This window comes from Podarcis pityusensis (assembly GCF_964106645.2).
Source record: "Podarcis pityusensis genome assembly, chromosome: 7".
Taxonomy (NCBI): Eukaryota; Metazoa; Chordata; class Lepidosauria; order Squamata; family Lacertidae; genus Podarcis; species Podarcis pityusensis.
This window is the reverse complement of record NC_138031.1, coordinates 22,846,110-22,859,041: the sequence shown is the minus strand read 5'-3', so window position 1 is coordinate 22,859,041 and position 12,932 is coordinate 22,846,110. Positions and strand designations below refer to the sequence as shown.

At 39.7% G+C, this 12,932-nt stretch overlaps 1 protein-coding gene across 8 annotated transcripts in view; it reads right to left on the bottom strand.

Annotated features, from left to right (window-relative positions):
- UBR5 (ubiquitin protein ligase E3 component n-recognin 5) overlaps window positions 1-12,932 on the bottom strand; it is a 65,547-nt gene that overhangs the window by 51,509 nt on the left and 1,106 nt on the right. For 7 of the 8 annotated variants that reach the window (XM_081013183.1, XM_081013186.1, XM_081013185.1 and 4 more), the window contains exons 2-6: window positions 3,586-3,630; window positions 2,603-2,684; window positions 2,348-2,424; window positions 1,469-1,588; window positions 8-197 (exon numbers count right to left, since the gene is read on the bottom strand). In XM_081013183.1, coding sequence (XP_080869309.1) covers window positions 8-197; window positions 1,469-1,588; window positions 2,348-2,424; window positions 2,603-2,684; window positions 3,586-3,630 — 514 coding nt within the window. The remainder of the gene's footprint in view (window positions 1-7; window positions 198-1,468; window positions 1,589-2,347; window positions 2,425-2,602; window positions 2,685-3,585; window positions 3,631-12,932) is intronic. The other variant, XM_081013188.1, reaches the window with a different exon arrangement.

Sequence of the window (12,932 nt, the reverse complement as noted above, 5' to 3'; positions counted from 1 at the left end):
TTCATACCTGTGAAATGAGTTCTTCTGGAATAACAGATGCTGGAATCACTGGCTGGGGCTGACTACCCAAGAGCCCAGATCCTCTATCACGTCCTGTTCGAATAACTCGCGTTTGCCTCCTGGAATCTCTAGCTCCAGCTGATGATCTACCAGAGGATCCTCCTCCACTTCCTCCGACACCCGAGCTCCAGCGACTCCTGGGGAATTTTAAAAACGGCAATAGATTTATATGTTTGAGCTATTTTACAAGCTATCATGCATCTGAATTTAACTGTTGACTACGGTACACTAGCCATGTGATTCACTAGCCTTTTAAAATGAAGCTAGAATGCTTGATACAATGGCATCTTTTCTGTACAGCAGTTTTGCAAATGCAATTTCTTTGAAAGACTCCAAAGAATATAAATTCACAAGCTAATTTGCATTAAGAGTCACTTCTTTACTTTCAGCTTTTACTTTTAATCTACATTCCAGCCAACTTCTGAAATTATTAACAATGAAGGCATTGCATGCATGTGCAAAAGATCAATATGTTTAAGTTTTCATATCCAAGAGCCATACGTTCTGAGTTACAGAATCAGACCGCCACACTACAAATAATTAAAACAGAACTCCCCCTATTAAATATGACATTTTCTATGCAAAACATTTAAATACTACCACATCTTAGTGGCCATATATTGGTTAAAATTATAAATTGCTTCAGAAATAGTAATCCTTCCAGTAAATATCTCCTTTGGAAGAAAGGGCACAATATAAATATCTTTACCAATAATAAGAGGTAATTTATTTTGAAATATTTGTATTAGTAGAAATGTAGGATATTATTTATGCTTTTTTCTTTTTCTAGGCTGAAGATAGGGCTTGTTTTAATATAATATTTTATTAACTGAAGACACTTGGCACAATCCAAACATGAGGCTGTTCAGATATCTTGAAACTGAAGTAATAAACCATTCTTGAGAAGGTACTAACAATTGTTGCTGATGTGATACAAATGCAGCAGGTTTAACTAGAAATCCTGTTTACTTCTAAATCATGCTAGCTTTCTTCAACAACATAAATAACAAATATGTCCAAATACAGGTCATGACACTCATGCAGATATTTTTCCTACAAATGTTTTCATTTGTATTTTTAATTTTAGTTCCGTACTACAAAGAAGATTCATGCAACATTTTGAGTCAATAATGTTCCTCTAAAATGAAGTCATTGTTATTCAGGGGGAAAAAATCTAAAAGGACTACCCACAGTAGCAGACATGTTTTTATTACGGTTAAAGTAAATTAGATTGCTTGCAATTATAGATTTAACATTCCAAACTTAACAGCTTAATAGCATTTTTCCAAAAAGCTAGCTAAGCTACTTCTGCATTTCGGTGGTCTTATACATACGGGAGACAATGTTATGTGTAGCCACACATAACCAAGCGCAAACAGATGGTAGCCTCAACCCTATCAAAACTTACCCAAGGGTGTTGCCTGCCAGTCTGCCCAGAGTTTCAGAACCAGACAGAAACCATGGGGAATCACTAGTTCTGCCTGGCCTGGATGTCCTTCCTGCCCCTGAGCCACTGCTCAACTTTGAACTGAAAGTAAAAGATGGTAGATCAGTCACAATACAATCCCAAATGGGTTACGAACAAAGCCTGGAATCCCAGGTTTAAATTATCAGGGACTTAGTCTGGTAACACACCAGCTTAAGCAACACCCTTGGGGAATCTTCCATACTTAGCTGCAGTATATGATGCTCGAATATGAAAAAAGAAAAGGCATGTGAAGCATGCCTAATGAATTTGGTGGTTGACAAAATGATGTCCTACTAAAAAAAGAACAATTCAGTGTCAGGAATTATGGTAAGATTGTGAAGTGTCTGTATAAATGAATATGCATTAGATTATAAATTAATATAATCGTGTGTAATGCCCAAAAACCTGTTTAAACCAAACATTAAACGTATCAGATAATAGTTCCCAAAAAATTAATTTTGAGTCAAGTACTAACAATGTAGATCCAGAAAACATACCCTAGCAAGTGGTAAATATGTAAAAATGTAATCTCAAACTTGAGCGATTACTGAAATAAATGATCTGAAATAACTCATTATGGCACCTATATTTAGGATTGTAAGATTCCGTTCTCATCATTTAATATAAAATAAGTCATTAGATTGGCCTTAATTTTGCTAAGGTCTGTACAGCCATTACCAGTTTGCTAAAGCAAGACACCCAAAAATATGGTTCTCCCACCTCCCGTTTCCATTTTCAATTCTGTTGACGGTTCAGAATCAAAATACCAGGAGAAATTTGTTAGATACTTCTTAAATACACAACAAAAGTAGTTCTTACCCATCATTATTATCAGGTTTACCCAATTCCAATCTGTCTGGCTGAACTAAAAAGCCAATCCTGCAGACTCTACCATCCTAGATTTAAAAGAGAGAGTGTCCAATATTGAAACAATACTAAACTTTAATTATGCAAAAAATAAAAGTTTTCAGCTGTGGGTCAAGTTGGTCTAATTGAGATTGGGAAAGCTATATTTAACTATATGAATTAAGTATCAGCACAATATTTTTCTCAAACGTATTTTGAACAAATTACCTCAAGGAGAAATGCAGCGTGATTTGGTCCCACCACACACTGTTTAATAGTGGCCTGCTCCAATACATTCAAAGGGGGGTGGCTGAAAACAGAAAGCAAGCATAGGTAACATTTTTAAAGACTCCTTAACTCTGAGAAATAAACCAAGTGGCATATGGAATGTATAATGAATATAGCTGTAACATCTGAAACTGATTAAAGATGAACATTAGTTGCAGCAACCCAATGTATTTTCAGCCATAAGACGAGAAAGAACAAAATGTTAAAAGCCACCAGGGAACATTATACTACATTTCAATAATGTATTTTCCAATACATATCTTTATGAAGCGGTGTTCCCCAAGTGCTATTTTCTGACAATAGCTGTGAAATATACAGCAGCAGCCAGTTTTAACCCTGCCTATGCACTTCAATTCATTTAAGTGCTAAACTCATTTTTAATGCTGAATTTCAAGTATCATCATCACCAATATTGATTTACTAATCACCTTCTAAACAACCGTCTTAGGTGATTTATACATAATTAAAAACAGTTAAGAACACAAAAACAAACAAGACATTTAAAACAAGACCAAAAAAAAAAAAAAAACCACAAGATCAAATAATTAATTTGTATACCAATGAAATACAAAACCACATCCACATGGCACTTTGACCATCACAAGTACATCAGGAGCTCTTCCTTTCTGCATTGACTTGGGCAACAAGACTTATGTAGTTAGCCGAGTAGCAAAACAAATATAGAGACAAAGTTACTAATTCTGGAAATGGTGAATACAAACACTGAACAACTAAGCAGCTTTATCCAACCTCCGGTCCTCCAATTTTGTTGGACTACAGTTCCCATCATTCCTTATCACTGGCCATATTAGCTAGGAATGATGGGTGCCACAGTCCAACAATATTCTGGGGGACCCGAAGTTGGGGAAGGTTGCCCTAAAGTTACTCTTCCTTTGACGTTATAACCTATAACGCTATCTCACCTGTTTAAGTTGTATTTGTTGAGCTTCTCTGAAACTTCCCTTAACCTGCAAGAGAAAACAAAGGATCTTTTAGCATTAATAAGTTTCAGTCAAGCAACACATTTCTGACCAAAATTTACCTTGGCTATTAATAAATCTATTTATAATGATATAACAAATGCTCATGGTGAGTGAAACCTCAGAACCAGATTAGTAGCTGAGATTTCCCGTGGTCAAGAGACAGGTTAAGTTATGAACATTGTTCTAATTCTTTTCCATTTATATTCCACTGATTTTCTGTCTTGCAACCCAATACATGCAATTCCAAGGCAATCACTCATCCAGGTACTGAACAGAGCCAGATATGCTTAGCGTAAGCAAGGTACAGTGGTACCTTGGTTTACAACCATAATCTGTTCTGAAGGTCCAGTTGTAAACCAAAACAGGTTGTAACCCAAGGCGCCCTTTTGCCAATGAGGCCTCCCCCCAAAATGGGTTGTAATCCAAAAAAAGGGACACACACTTCCAGATTTGACGTGGTTGTAATCCAAAACAGTTGCAAACCAAGGTAGAGGCCTCCTGTGCCTTCAGAACATGATGCATAAATAGCATTCGGTTAGCAGCTTTAAAAATGGACTCATCTATCAGGGTTGCTGAGCACCCCTTTATGTCGCCACTCTCCTAGCCAACATATTCTTTGCTCTTCTAGCTCTAGCACTCCATTATCTGTAGTTCTCCTGTGCCTCAAACTCTGCCCTCTTGCAGTGCCAGGTATCTGTCTGATGCCAACCTGACTTCCTTCAAATTCCTCCTCAAAGTCCACCTTTTGCATGAATTCTTTGTCAAAATCCCTTAGCTGCCATACTACTAAACTCAAGTACGTACAATTGAAACAAGTGCATGTTCTTCCCGTTTACTTTTACTTTGTCGTCGTCGTCGTCCCTCACTTTCTGTGATAAACTTAAAGTGGTTTTAGAAGGGAGCCTGTCGTATTGTACTTTATAAAGCACAATATAAATTCAAAGCATTATATAAACAAGACAACATAAGAGCTGAACCATGGATATTTTCTGTTTTCTTCATTATGCACGGGTCTTCTTGCATAAGTAACTTCAAACACACCATGAAAAACACGATTTGCAAGGAGGTAAAGCATGTATAATGTACCCATCTTTCTTTTAGTTTGATCACACGATACACCAGCCTTTGCCAACTTGGTAGCCTTCAGGTGAGTGTTAGAAACTCAGATATATAGGCTGAACACCAAATGGCTCCTTAAGGTAAAAAGGTAAAGGTAAAGGACTCCTGGACAGTTCAGTCCAGTCGAATTCGACTATGGGATAAAGCACTCATCTCTGCTTTCAGTTCAAGGGAGCCAGCATTTGTCTGCAGACAGCTTTCTGGGTCATGTGGCCAGCATGACTAAACCGCTTCTGGCACAACGGGACACCATGACTGGTGCCAGAGTGCACAGAAACACTGTTTACCTTCCCGCCATAGCAGACCTATTCATCTACTCGCGCTCGTATGCTTTCGAACTCCTAGGTTGGCAGGAGCTGGGACACCCGCATGACCTTGAACCAGGGTTACAGTCACTAAAATGGGGTGCCTAGTTGTCATTTGGGGGCCAGGCGGCTTGACAGTCATATTTTTCAATACAACTTTTTGCTTCCTGAAATTCACTCTGATGCTGCAGATAAAATATAATGGATAGGATGTGCTGCTAGTATGTGAAAACAGCCAAGATCCAAGGACCCCAGGCATGGACCTCTAGATGGTGGAGACATCAGGTACCATCCTGGTGCCCGGGCATCATCACTTGGTCGCAAATGGCCAATAGCCAGGTGCAAAATGCACCTGGTGAATTCCAAACACTGTTTCAGATTACAATTCCCATTGGCCCCAGCTGGAACAGCTGTGCACAAATGCATTCAGCCTCATTTTATGTATGCCCCTCCTTACCTACTTGGGCCAACCTTACTGTTAACGTGTCTTCCTGTTCAGTAGCAAGTGCCCTGCCACTGGGAAATGAGCAGTTGTCTTACAACAGCCTTCTAGCCAGGCTGGGGCAAATGAGCGCACCATCACCCAAAGTTCTGCTTTATTCCCACTCCATTCCAAGGATATATGTTTTTGAAAGAAAAAAAAATTTAAATTTGTGACACAACAATTGACAGCCTCTATTTAAAGAATGAAAGCTCATTTTAACGACATGAGCAATTTAAGACAGGACTTCTGAAAAGCTCACTGAAGAAAGCAGGATGAGTACACAACAAAAGCCACATTTAGAAAAGCCCCCAAAGACTTTCCCTGACTGAGGGTAGATTCTTCATGATCACAATAACCCTTTAATTAAGTGATCCTGCAGAAAAACAGCCCCTACAGTAATTTAACTCAAAGAGAACAATATTTAAATTTGTATTATGGGCTAAAGTTACATTCCACCGCTTGGACTTTCCTTTGCTCTGTTTTTCAGCTTTAGTTGTGTTGTCTACCCAGCCAGCAATCAAGAAGAATGTTTGAGTGCTTGTTGTAAGAAGTGAGGGTTAGTTTATTCTGCAGTTATTACGATGAGTAGAGGAGGACTGGGCGCTTATTGCAAAAAGGTGAAATAATGAGGCAACCTAAAGCGAGCTAAAATACATCTACCCCAAGTAATTATTCAGTCCTTTAAAGCACTCACTCATAATGGCTATTTTTTTCTTCTTTTTCTTGTGATGCTAGACGGCAAAGGATGAAAACAAGCCTAGAGGAATAAAAACACTGCTGTGCAATCTACAGTTGGCTGGCTGGCTGGTTCTGCTGTAAGAGGCCTAATTTCTGATTTTCCCAGTACGTGCAGCTCAGTATGAGGCCTTTCCAAGGTTTCTGGGAAGAAATATCAACCCAGCAACCAGTAAAAAAAATATCCAATGGATTTCTATAATTAGTTTCCAATCACTGTTAGCCTTTTAGTCCTTTATATAGCAAACAGTAAACAAAAGATCCTTGACCGTCCAACAGAAAGGAAGATCTATGGAAAAGTTTGTTTTTCATATGGAATCTAAAGCTGAGACACCTAATCCAGCATTAAAGCTAAGCTCACTGCCCTGTCCAAAGTAGCTCAGTTCATGAAGAATTAGGTGAAAGAAGACTGTAGCTACTGGCAAAGTCAAGCTTTTGAGCCTGGTTATGCATTATTTTTATTCGATTTTTTTATTTATTAGATGAATATACAGTGGTACCTCGGGTTACATACGCTTCAGGTTACATACACTTCAGATTACATATGCTTCAGGTTACAGACTGCGCTAACCCAGAAATAGTGCTTCAGGTTAAGAACTTTGCTTCAGGATGAGAACAGAAATCGTGCTCCGGCGGCGCGGCAGCAGTGGGAGGCCCCATTAGCTAAAGTGGTGCTTCAGATTAAGAACAGTTTCAGGTTAAGAACAGACCTCCGGAACGAAGTAAGTACTTAACCCGAGGTACCACTGTACTACTCTTCTTAATAAGATCTCAAGGCGATTCATTTGTCCTCAGCACCACTCCACACAGGTTTTTACTTTCTAAGTTATAGCATAAACTATTCTATTTTGTTTTACACCTTTTCATAGCCTTGTTCACTGTATCCATAACATCCTTAGCATCATAGAGTTGGAAGAGACTCTATGGATCATCTAGTCAAGCTTCCTCAAACTCAGCCCTCCAGATGTTTTTGAGACTACAATTCCCATCATCCCTGACCCCTGGGCCTGCTAGCTAGGGATCATGGGAGTTGTAGGCCAAAAAACGTCTGGAGGGCCGAGTTTGAGGAAGCCTGATCTAGTCCAATCCCCTGCAATGCACGCATCTTTCACCCAATAACCCACAACCATGAGATTAAGAGTCTAATGCTGACTGAGCTATCCCTCAGGTCAAACAAAAAATACGCCAGTCATCTAATTCCTGGTGTTCACACTAAATGCTCTGTTAACATGACTTTTACGTATCCCATTATGTAAGTTAACCTGCTCTCTCACTGCCTTTTCCTTCCTTTGGACTGGCCCTCACCTCTTCTCCATCAGAGAAGAAGAAGAAGAAGAAGAAGAAGAAGAAGAGGAGGAGGAGGAGGAGGAGGAGGAGGAGGAGGAGGAGGAGGAGTTGTTGTTTGGATTTGATATCCTGCTTTATTACTACCCGAAGGAGTCTCAAGCGGCTAACATTCTCCTTTCCCTTCCTCCCCCACAACAAACACTCTGTGAGGTGAGAGACTTCAAAGAAGTGTGACGGGCCCAAAGTCACCCAGCAGCTGCATGTGGAGGAGCAGAGACGCGAACCCGGTTCACCAGATTACGAGACTACCGCTCCTAACCACTACACCACACTGAAGAAGCGGGATTGGCTAGCACTATGCCCCTCCAAAACACCCCATCTCGAAATGTGGCTGCCCCACCTAACAAGGAAAGCTGGCTACGAGGCTGCCCTACAGGCATCTGCATCATCAGCACTGCTCTCAGGAGGCAACACTACCAGTCCAAGAAAGCCATTTACACCAAGCATGCCGCCTAAGGCAATGTGAAGACAATTTTCAAGGTTATTTAGTTTGAGAAGGCAAACTCTCCCAGTGCAAACTACTTGGGAAGGGATATTATTAATGCCATGGCTGGGCCTCAAGCAGTCTGGCTAGACATATTCCAGACTCCAGGCTAATAAAGTTAGCCACTGCTGCAACAGGCAATGACTGCAAGTGTTTTAGTATTTTCCACGATGTGGATTACATTTGTGCTTCATGTTTTTGTGTCATTGTTTCCCCCCCCCCTTTCTGTTCTGTGCAAATATAGGGTAAGCCCCCTCACAAAACAGGCTCCTGTACTTGTACTCTGAAACACCTGCCTTATGCCTGCCTTACATAAGACGTGAAAGGAAATCAGAAGTGGAGCGGTTAACATGAATTGCAGTTAGATCAAAAATACATTTCACTGGTAATACATTTTTCTCTGTGTTCATTTCAACAATACAATTGCTAACCTTTCAACAAGGTGATCTCATAATGAGAAGGGGAAGACTGTGATTTACTAAAGGTTAGGAAATAAAACCACCAAGAAGAAGAGTAACCTTGTTAAAAAAAAAAAAAAAAGGTAAAGGACCCCTGGACGGTTAAGTCCAGTCAAAGGAGACTATGGGATTGCCGCAGTCATCTCACTTTTCAGGCCGAGGGAGCCAGCGCTTGACCACAGACAGCTTTCTGGGTCATGGAGCCAGCATGACTAAACCAATACTGGTGCACGGAGGACCATGACAATGCCAGAGTGAATAAGTTCAAATTTACTATCCTCCTTTCCCACACTTTCTACTTGTGATGTGCTGATGGCCTGGGGGGAGGGAAGGGGGAACCAATACTTTTCTAATGTATGAAGCTCTTTCCACCTAGTCATATTCTTACTCTGAGCAGCTGGCATTTTTCTAGCTGGTGAGTGTGGAAAGTCCCAGGCTTTCTCCCAATCTGGAGAGGGGGCAGGGATCACCACTGCAGGGACAATCCTTGCTGAGACTCCCTTCATAGCCCACACAGTTGGAAGAAAGCTAAAGACTGTACTTCCAAGGTACTTCACACACCTCTGAAGGGCATCACCAAAACAAGTTTTCCTCTACAGCTCCCACTACAAAAAAGGCAGGCTTATTTTTGTACCACACTTCGACACAGCATGATTCCATGGACATTTTCCCACCTGGGAAATACCCCAAAGTCCTGCTGTATTTCAGAGGGGGCACCACAAGGTCAGGGACAAAATCCTGAGCCCTGGATTGGAGCAAAGTTTCAGAAATCAAATTTTTGGTCAGCCACCAAGACCAGACAAAATTTATGGCCCCCATTATATCCAAGTCCCTGAAACAGTAAAATTACTTAATGCCACCAATACCTTCTTTTAAAGTATCCTGTTCCCTTTTAAGTGTCGCAATTAAAGAAAAATGTTACGAACCAGAAAAGGCTCAGAAGGGAACTATGAGAATAGTAATAGGCTGTGGATTAATCATGAGATAAGAGAAGTAGGGATTCTTCACTGTAGGGGACTCTGAAAAATTAGGGTTGATGTGCACAAACTACATAAAATCTGGGATTGGTCCCACTTACCCATGTGTCACATGCATACTCCAAAGCCACATCATATATTGTTTCAAGCTCATTAATGTCATCTAGAGTCCTATTATGAAGTGGAAAACTGGACAGGTTCAAAGTTGTATTTGGGTTTTTTTAGGTAACCACCCAGAAGAAGTGTGTGTGTGTATCTTTATTAAACACATTCATGAAGTCTATTTGTAAACAAACTTTGGGAGCCAGGGAGTTAATAAGGGAGTAAATTAAAACTAACACTGTCCAGAGTATATGTCTCAAAATTCTTGGGGGAGCAGAACAATACATCAATATGCCAGGTATTTGTAGCATAAAATCTCCAATCATTTCAATTGAATTGGAGCAGAAATCAAGATTAACACTGATATTAATGAATACTGTGGACTGCATCCTTATCTGTTATAGCTTCTTGAAAGCATAGAGTAGAGGTTCCCAGCTATGCTCCTTTAAAACCGTTTGAGAATGTTTGGTGAATGTTTTGTCCTCAGGGTGCTGTCTCTAGGAGCCACAGCCCAATGTGAGCTCCAAACTTTTAGACCTCAAACTATGTAAGATTTCAGCAAAATATATACGGTTGAATCCAAAGAAAAATAGCTGAATGTATGTCTCACTGAAATCAGTGGAACAAGTAATTAAGCTTCTCTAATTTCAATGGGACTTAAGTTTAACTAACTCAGTCCAGATCCAATCTACAGTATCTAGATAACTGCAGAATACCCTGTTCTAGCTAAGCATGAAGATATTTTAAATAGTGTAATGGAATTTTGGAAAAGTAGGGAGAGTTCCAAAGGCACTACACACAAGCGGAAACACAGAGTTGTTGCCAAAATCACCTTCCCAGATCATGCTGGACATCGCTCCCTCTTAATGTATAATACTTAGCCCATGTTTCATAAACATGACATTTTTAATTTCCCTGCCACACGTTTTTGTTGGCTGGTAGGGGAAGGAAAACATTACAATGGCAGATATTTGTATTCTTGTTGCATTCTTCTTCTTATTTTTATGTTTGTAATGGCTGTCTGCTAGACACAGTAAACTGTGCTGATACACATTACATATTAACAAAGCTTAGTAAAACATATCTAGATTCTAATTTCAACCATCTTCTACTGAAGGCACATGCTTTTTAATCGGTAAAGAATGGCCTGATTTAACAGTTAGATCCTAACGCTGAAGCAGCATATACGCAAATAAACAGCTGCTCCAGGCAGTGTCACAAAACATGATAGTACACCACTGTTACAGGAAACCTATGGACTTGTGGTCCCAATTTATTTTATCCCTTTATGATGCTGTACACCAAAATACATGGTCAAAAGCGGGATAGTAACAGGCAGGAAAATGTTGGTTTACCAATCCTAAATTGTACTGTATTCCATCTCCTGCCCTGTGAATCAGAACTAAAACCCTGCTTACCCTCACCAAGGGAGACATTCTGAATCCCTAATTCCTGAGTAGAGAGGCTTTTCAACACCTTTTAAATATAGAAGAGCTTCCCCTCTCTTAAGTCACCATGATTACAAGTCACAAGTGCTATGGCACCAAGCATGTCGACTCAAAAGGGTATTTGATATTAATACCCTTCTACATAAGAGAAGAAAATATATACCCAAAAGGTAAAATTAATATTTATTACTCATCTGCTTCTGGTTTCATGCGATCAACATAAAAAAACCCAATTCACACAGCATTGAAATAGGTACACAAAAATAACCTGATTTTTCCAACGGTCAAATTGTGATCATTAATTAGTGGGAGCCATTTTGATAGTGCAAACAGATACATGGTGCAGTAGTTATCAGGTGTCTAACAATGGCCAGGGAATCCCTAGGTCAAATCCCCACTTGGTCGTGAAACTCACTGTGTGAACTTCAGCCAGTCACTTCCTCACAGTTTAACCCAGGGGTAGGCAACCTAAGGCCCATGGGCCGGATGTGACCCAATCGCCTTCTCAATCCGGTCCGTGGACGGTCCAGGAATCAGCATGTTTTTACATGAGTAGAATGTGTGCTTTTATTTAAAATGCATCTCTGGGTTATTTGTGGGGCATAGGAATTCATTCATATTTTTTTCCAAAATATAGTCCGGCCTACCACATGGTCAGAGGGATAGTGGACCGGCCCACGGCTGAAAAAGGTTGCTGACCCCTGTCCTAACCTAACTGACAGGGTTGTCTCAAGAATAAAAAGGGTAGGAAGAATCATGTATGCCAACCTAAGCTTCTCTGCAATCAGACCAAAAAGCTCTGCAATAGTCAAACATGTTCTATCCTTGTGAGCATTTGTTATTACGTCAGTAAAAATGAACAACCGTAATAGAGTTGTCCTTTAAAAGTGTTTGCATAAATGAAACCAAATCTATGCTTTTCCAACAATTCAAAAACAAATCCCCATATTTATGAAGTAATTTTATGAATTTATGAAATAATCATTTGTTGCTAAGAAGTTATAGCTACCAACAGCCATTTTATAACGTGTTTTGTACATTTAGGTCTGCACTAAAATTGGCATTCCTCACTATCACAACTTCATGAACAATTTGGTTACGATTCTAAAGTTACAGCCATAATCTGTGTCACCAGGAAGAAACCAAATACCATGGGACCCAGTGGGATATATTTCTAGGCAAACATATTTAGAACATGGCTGTAGAAGTTACATGAAGATGCTGGTGTACTTGCCTCACACTATTAATGTCCTATCTCCACCCTTCTATGACAGAAACATGCCAAATTCATAGACATTACTGAGGCTGCAGCCAATCTCTGAGGTGGTGTTTCTCTTAGCACATGACACTCACTGCAGTGTTAAATGTGTCACCAGGTCATTCAAGAGAAAGAAACCACACCCAGACAGGCAGGCCCGTAATAGTTTGAATAAGATGTAATCCTCACATTGATGTACGTTACTTGTTAAATATTTAGCTTTTCATTTTCTACTGAAACCTTTTTCAGACATCTTTCTTAGATAAGCATACAATCCTATGAACACTCATCTGGGAATAAGCCCCACCAAAACACAGGGGTATTATTTCTGAGTAAATATGCTTAAGATTGTGCTGCACAATAACAGCATAGACTTGGACCATAATCAAATTTAATAAAGGCCCAGAGAGTACAAATACAGAAAAAAATGTCTACTATCTCTGTTGCTATTTAAAAAAGAAGTAAAGAAGTAGCTACATGTTAACTGTAACAAAATTATTTTTGTGTTGTAATACAGAAAGTTAAACATTACTGGAAATCTCAAATTGCTTGCAATTAAGGCTTTCCATT